This window comes from Epinephelus fuscoguttatus, linkage group LG21 (assembly GCF_011397635.1).
Source record: "Epinephelus fuscoguttatus linkage group LG21, E.fuscoguttatus.final_Chr_v1".
Lineage (NCBI taxonomy): Eukaryota > Metazoa > Chordata > Actinopteri > Perciformes > Serranidae > Epinephelus > Epinephelus fuscoguttatus.
In genome coordinates, this window is record NC_064772.1 from 2,236,925 (window position 1) to 2,244,131 (window position 7,207).

General features: G+C 44.3%; 1 protein-coding gene across 1 annotated transcript; it reads right to left on the reverse strand.

Moving 5' to 3' along the window:
- Nucleotides 1–238: 238 nt before the first annotated feature.
- Nucleotides 239–6,345, reverse strand: LOC125882133 (uncharacterized). The gene is made up of 4 exons (XM_049565837.1): nt 4,008–6,345; nt 3,600–3,882; nt 541–3,463; nt 239–296 (listed from the first exon to the last, which is right to left on the reverse strand). The coding sequence occupies exons 1-3, from the start codon at nt 4,136–4,138 to the stop codon at nt 3,152–3,154; spliced, it is 726 nt and encodes a 241-aa protein (XP_049421794.1). The 5' UTR covers nt 4,139–6,345; the 3' UTR covers nt 239–296; nt 541–3,151.
- Between the last annotated feature and the right edge of the window lie 862 nt (nt 6,346–7,207).

Consider the following 7,207-nt stretch of genomic DNA (forward strand, 5'->3'; position numbering starts at 1 on the left):
CCCAGAGATGGAGTAGAGGCGTCCCTTGGGGATGGGCGCGCCAGGTAGCAGGTCAATGGCACAGTCGAAAGGTCGATGAGGAGGGAGTGACATGGCTTTCGTCTTGTTAAAGACTTCTTTTAAGTCATGATAACATGAGGGTACATTTGATAAGTCTGGGTAGTCAGGGTCGTTGCCTGAGCTTAATTCAGTCACTGGAGCCTCAGAGATGTCTGTCCATGTCACATGTGTGACCAGGGAGGGGGGTGGATTTGTTCCTACCCAACCCCAGACTACATGGACCCGACAACGCCACTCTGGGAGTTTCACACAGGGAATATACACTCAATATATTCACACACACAAGTTCTTGGATAAGAAAGGAAGAGCAGAGACGTGCATTTCAAGGCCAATGAGCATAATTTATTTAAGATTGCAAAAGCAATTGATTTAGTCTTTGTACCCTATTTAAAAATGAAGAGACTAATTAGAAAAATATTATTTCTTTATTACAAAAATAAACTTTTAAAATCCTAAAATTGATTTCAGGGATTTCATTACCAGCATAGGGTGAAGGGTGCCAGGGGACCCACAGGTTGGGGAAGTGAGGGGAGAGGATAAAGGGGTTCCACCACCACCACCTGTGTCATGCGACTGTTAACACACGTAGCACTGCAAGACAAAAAATGCACACAATTAGCCAAGCACGATAGGATAGCATGCAGTAAAAAAATTACATTCACGCTCACTGTTAGAGAGATAGCACACAGCTTAGAGACACAAGGGAGGGCATGCAAGACAAACCAAGAAAAGGTGAACCCTCCACCCAATAACCCACCGCCCATAGGGCCTAGCAACCCGACCAGCCTGCTACTAGCAAGAAATCCAAGGATACAGGACGTTCAGACAGTTGGTTTAGCGGAGGGATAAGATAAAACACTCTGAGCACCTGCCAGTGGGATATGACTCACGCCACTGCTACAGTAACACAAAATTAACTAACAAAGTAAGATCAAAAAAAAGAAAAGTTACTCAAACCCAAAATAAAACCACAAATGACCAAAAATAAACACTGATAATCCTAAACAAATTATACAACAAAACATTAAGGGACAAAAACAGCAGTGGCAACAGAGCTCCTCCTCAGACCAATACCAAGGGGCTAAATCATCTGGAAGCCATCGCCATGTTACTTTGTTCCTTTAAGCTCCAAGTTACACGCAATCAAGGCACATAAGCACGCCACACCTGCCAGCCTGTGTGTGCGCTGTATGTGTGTGTTGGGGAGGGGGGGAGCTAACGCTAACACCGGCCAGCTCGAGAATGCCCGCAAACAGCACCTTAGTCCAATGTTCACCCTGCGACTGTAGTAACGAGGTCAGGAAACAGCGAGGCAGCGCTCACCTGGCTAACTACGCCTCCTTTTAAGGGACGGCTCGATTGAAAACAGCTGATGTCTGTTTACTTCCTGCCTATGATTACGGGGCGGGACCAACAGGGGAAGCGCCAATCACTACACATGATTAGTTTTACATGAGTGTTCACACTCTTCTCCCCACCCCTTAATTTTGCCTGAGCGCCAATCAATGTGAGGGTTGTGTCTTTTCAGCCACGGAAACCCCAAAATCAGTGGATGCTGCGCAAACAAATGAAACTGCATGATCTCTGTGTGGTTGTCATTTAATGTTACCTGAATAGGTTCAGTACAGAGAGTCACTTTAAGCAATAAACAACCATCCAAGGCACTCGCATTAACAGGATGGGTTAGTGGAACAGTCTTAACCTGGTTTTGTTGGGCTAGATTCCAGTCCATGAGACTTTCGTCCAGTGACGGACTGGGACCAAAAAGAGGCCCTGGCATTTTTGACACAGAGGCCCAACAGCGGCGCATCGGCCAGCCAGGGGTGAAAAATTTTCATATTATTTTACAAAAAAAATATATGCATTTTTACGTCATTTTAGATCACTATGATGGATGATTTTACACATACTAACATAAAAAACGCTACCATTGGCAGAATGTTTCAGAGCGCCACAGAGACACAGACTGTTCCACAACTACCATAGAAACTCACACACTCACTCACTGCCTTGAAGCACAATAGAAGAGGAGATATACAGACAGTCATTATGAATGATAAAATGAATTTGTGGCTTGCATGGGAGCATGTGGAAAGCTAACCATATGATGAGAATGCAGAAATTCAGAACACACACCACGCAATCAACTCACTACAATCGCACTGGTACGGTAGACAACAATACACAGCACACAAGATAATAAGGCAGCAGCAGAACCCCCATAAATTCAGGCACGTTCAAAGGTCAGATTACAGTTTTTCTCAAATGCTAAAACACATTTCACAAACGTTTCCTCTATGTTCCCCAATGTCTAAACACAACACCCTTTTCTAAAGCTACATAAACACAACCACACCTTCTCACTTCAAAACTCAAACTTTCACACCAAAAGAGCAGCTCGAAGCTTTCAAAAATGTAAACACTATACACATCATTACACACTACAGCAAAACAATTGAAAACACAATGCTCAATTTGTGAGAAGGTTCTTTGTTTCATAACTGCCAATGCATATTTTTTTAGAAACTTTACAGTAACGGATCTTCTTAGATCTCTGTAGAGGATTAGGCATTTAGATTTGTGAGTTTCATATGAAGAGTATAAATCTATAGAAAATACTGCATGTACACTACTGTAACACAACTCAATGCAAAAACAGAATCTATTGCACACAACAACTCTTGAAAACATGTTCAGGGTGTGAAGTTTTTTTATTTACTTTATTCACACCACAATCACTGTGCGGCATCATGTCGCTGAGCTGCATCGGGCCACATCACTTCATCCACATCGCAGGCTATATTTTCTCTTGCCAGGCACCGCGGGAAAAACCCCCTGGAATGGCGAATCCATCCTTGGAAGGCCTCCACTGGGATGTCAGCACAGGCCAGCTCCATTGCCCTTAGGACGTTCTCTCTAGTGTATGGTTGTCTGTCATAAACCTTCCATCTCCACGATGAGAAGAACTCCTCTATAGGGTTCAGGAAAGGGGAGTAGGGTGGCAGACAGACGTTTAAAAACTGGTTACTGTTGGTGGTGAACCACTCTCTGATTTGGTTTGTTCTGTGGAAGCGGACATTGTCCCAAATGATCACATAAATGGGATGTGCGGGCCCAGGATGGTGTTGTTGGCGGTCCAGGAGGATGTCTTTAGCTCCTCTAGGAAGGTGAGGAGACGTTGGGTGTTGTAAGACCCAAGGACAGCATGCCGGTGGACAAGCCCCTCCGAACCCATGGCCGCACAAAGAGTAATATTACCCCCCCGTTGGCCAGGAACCACAGTGATGGCTCTTTGGCCAATGATGTTACGGCCTCTTTGCCTTCGTTTCTGCAAGTTGAAGCCAGCCTCATCCAGGAAGAGGTACTCATGAGGTCTGGCCATCGCGTCCAACTGTAATATCCTCTGTGAAAATGTGAAAGTGCACAGGTGTTCAGAACAACAGTCAATCAGGTAGCACAGTATTGTCCAGAAGTAATGTAGGCCACTGAGCAACACAGTATGTCCACTAACTGTACTGTGAACATGGATGTATACTTACTTGCACATACTCGTAACGTAGGTCTTTGTGTTGCGCAGAGTTGCGCTCAAAGGGAACCCTATAGACCTGTTTCATCCGCATCTTTTGGCGCCGGAGAACTCGGTCTATTGTGGCCAAGCTGACATCATCAATGCTCTCAAAGTTGACATTATCGGCAATGACTTTGTCTCTGATCTCCCGGAGTCTGATGAGGTTGTTCTCACGAACCATATCCACAATGAGGGTTTCTTGTGCCGCTGTAAATATGGCAGCCCTCCCACCTCTATGTGGCATTCTTTCAACTCTAAAGACAGAAACATGTGTTGTCAATTGACATGTTTTACAATAACAACTGATTTGAAACCAATAGACTACTTTCACAGGCTTGTAAAACTGTATTGTGACAAAGAAAGCAATAGAGTACAATACCTGTTGTGTTGTCTGAATGCCCTGATAATGTTGGCCACGGTGAACCTACTCAGGTTTGGACGGACTCTTAGTCCTGCTTCAGCCATTGTCATGCCATGGATAATGACATGGTCAATGACTGTTGCTCGCATCTCGTCTGTAATGATGGTGCGAGGTTGTCTTGCTCTTCCTCCTGGACCTTCTCCTCTTCCTCGTTGGCCTGCTCCTCTTCCTCCTCTGATTTGAACTCCTCTTCCTCGTTGGCCTGCTCCTCTTCTTTCATGGCCAGCTCCTCTCCCTCCTCTGACTCGGATTCGTCTTCCCCTGACTGCACTCTGAACTTGCTTTTATACATGTGGTCACAGCATTAGCAACAGGTGTCTTCAATTTTGAGTCGTTGTGTGTAATGAATGACGCCAGGTGTGTTCATTGTGTTCAAATATTGCTGACTGTGGCAAGCATTTTGCATCACATGAGCTTTCATTTGAGAATATGAGCAGAGTTCTTTTGCAACTTGTGTTTTAGCAAGGAAAAATGTGTTTAGATTTATGAGAACGGAGGATTGTGTTTTGTGAATTGTGTCTTCATGTGAAATGTGTTTATGATATTGGCAAATGATGGCTAGATTTAGTAAATGTGTTTAGACAACTGGTCATTTGGTTTAGAGGATTGGCTTTTGTGTTTTAGCATTTGAGAAAAACTGTAATAACCTCAGTTAATAATACTAGCTCTATGTCTACCAAAACACGAAAATCTGAAATCAAACTCCACACAACTTCATCCTAAAGGCTTAGCCTACTTCCACCATTAACCATAGGCGCCCTCTCTTGGACAGAAGACACCACAACTAAATTATAACAGAAACATAAATCTTACACCAACCACAATGCATATTACAATAGCTTCAGCAAAACATGAAGAGCACTGCACAGCCACAGTGCACATTTCAATAGCTCTATCAAAAGCACTAGTTACAACAGAAACAAGAAGGACCCTGTGTGTTATAAGCCATAATGAATGTTACAGCAGCCACAATGCATATTACAATAGCTTCACCAAAACATGACACTGCAGAGCTAGAGTATAAAAATAAATATGTGTCTCTCAGTGTCTTCTTTTAAATCTCTTGTTAAGACTCACATTTATCGTATGGTCTTTTCTTAATTGATGGTAATTCATTATTGTAACTGTTTTTAAATTATTTGATGTTTTATTGTTTTATGTACTAATTGTTTTTATTGTTAAGCATGTTGTAACTCCGTTTTGAAAGGTGCTATACAAATTAAGTTATTATTATTATGTCTTACCTTTAAGAAGTTAGCAGGCTGCGAAGGAGTTTGCTCTTCTCTGAGGCAGAGGCCATACTGCTAGCTGCACTTGCTGCAGAGGTGCTCGGTCTGTCGCCGCTGGGTAAACACATTTTGTAAATAAATCTGATATTTTCGCATACTTTTCACTCTCCGGAGCATAGTTTTCCTTTTTTTCCTCTCTCTTTTTCTCACTCCACCCTCTCTTTTTGTGCCTCGATCCATTTTCTTTTCTTGTTGTGATGTTGTCGTTGACGTTGAGTGCATTACCCATCATTCGTCACTTGTCAGATGTCAAATGTCATCACTCAATGACTGCAAGAAAATACTTGATGACCATAACACTTTATATTACCATTTCACTCATATTTAGGCTATTTAAAATTATATTTAGGCTACTACTTATATGTATATTGTGGCCGATAAAAATGTTTTGGGCCGCCAAGAGAAGATTTATTTATTTATTTATTTATTTTTATTTATTTATTTACTTTTTGCCTGGCGGCCAGCGGCCGCAGGACCATGTGGCCATTCTGGCATTTGCCCAAATGCCAGATGGCCAGTCCGTCACTACTTTCGTCTGCCCCAGAGTCAATTAACACCCCCTGAGTTACAGTCTGGTTATTTATGGAAAGTTTTACCTGGGTCAGCGATCGAGTAGGAAAGGCCGAGGCAAACCTGCTCGCCAGCGCCCTCCTCATGGCTGGTGAGCTCGATCTTTCCCGGACAGGTGGCAAGTTGGTGGCCCAGCTGTCCGCAGTAGAAGCAGCACCCCTCCTGCAGACAGCGCTGTCTCTCCTCTGGAGAGATCTTGGTCCTCCCCAGCTGCATCGGCTCCTCCGATGCACATGGTGGTGCTGTCTTCCCAGAACCTGCCAACGTGGGGAACGGAGAAGTCCTTGAAGGTTGGATCCTCGGAGTGACTGGAAGGAGGAACTGCAGTTTGACGCCGCTCTCTCTCCCTCTCTCGGAGCCTGTTGTCCACATGGATTGATGTGGCTATGATGGTTTCTAGATCCTGAGAGAGCTCTAAGGGCGCTAAATGATCTTTAATGGGTTCAGAGAGTCCATTCATAAAAGCGTCTATTAAAGGACAACTTTGGTATTTTTCAACCTGGGCTCTATTTCCCCATGTGTATGTGTGCGTATGATTCATGGGTACCACTCGTTCTAAAATTGGTTCAGTATTGAGCCGCGAAATGAGCGAAAACGGTAATGGGGGCAAATGCGTCACGTATAAAAGTGCTTTTTTTTGCCACTGACCGGTTCAGATCACCAGTGTTATCTCTGTAGATAGCATATTGTAGCGGCCCTGGGGCAGTGGTGAGTGTGAATGAGTGGAGTCAGCTGTCAGTCAGTGTTGGAGCAGAGAGGCGGAAGGCGTCCCCGCTTGGTATTGTAAATGAGTATGTGTGTGTGAAGTGTGTGTTACACTAGAAGAGTCAGAGGACGGAGTCTTTTACGTGCTACCCCCTGGAGTATTACCGGAGTTTTTGGAGTGCTCAGATAAACGGGCCTAACACTCCTGTCCAGACACTGTGCCTTGCAGACCATCGGGTCTGCAGTGCTCACTTCTCCCAAGATCCAATCCCGAAACACCTCTTCCTCAAGAAAACAGCTGTCCCACGAGTAGAGGGAGCTACAGATACAGTGGAGCAAAGCTCGTGACATCACACAGCCCAGAGGTAAGGGAAAGGCTAAGTTAGCATGCTATTTACAGAGATAGCACTGGCGATCTGAACCGGTCAGTGGCGAAAAAACACACACTTCACACACACATACTCATTTACAATAACGAGTGGCTGACAGCTGACTCCACTCATTCACACTCACCACTGCCCCAGGGCCGCTACCATATGCTATCTACAGAGATAGCACTGACGATCTGAACTGGCCAGTGGTGAAAAAAGCACT

Excerpts from the sequence above, each read along its gene's own strand:
- LOC125882133 (XM_049565837.1), bottom strand. The coding sequence starts at position 4,138 with ATGCGAGCAACAGTCATTGACCATGTCATTATCCATGGCATGACAATG. Across the intron at positions 3,883-4,007 it reads GCATTCAGACAACACAACAG|AGTTGAAAGAATGCCACATA; the intron begins GTATTGTACTCT and ends TTCTGTCTTTAG. Across the intron at positions 3,464-3,599 it reads TACGTTACGAGTATGTGCAA|AGGATATTACAGTTGGACGC; the intron begins GTAAGTATACAT and ends ACATTTTCACAG.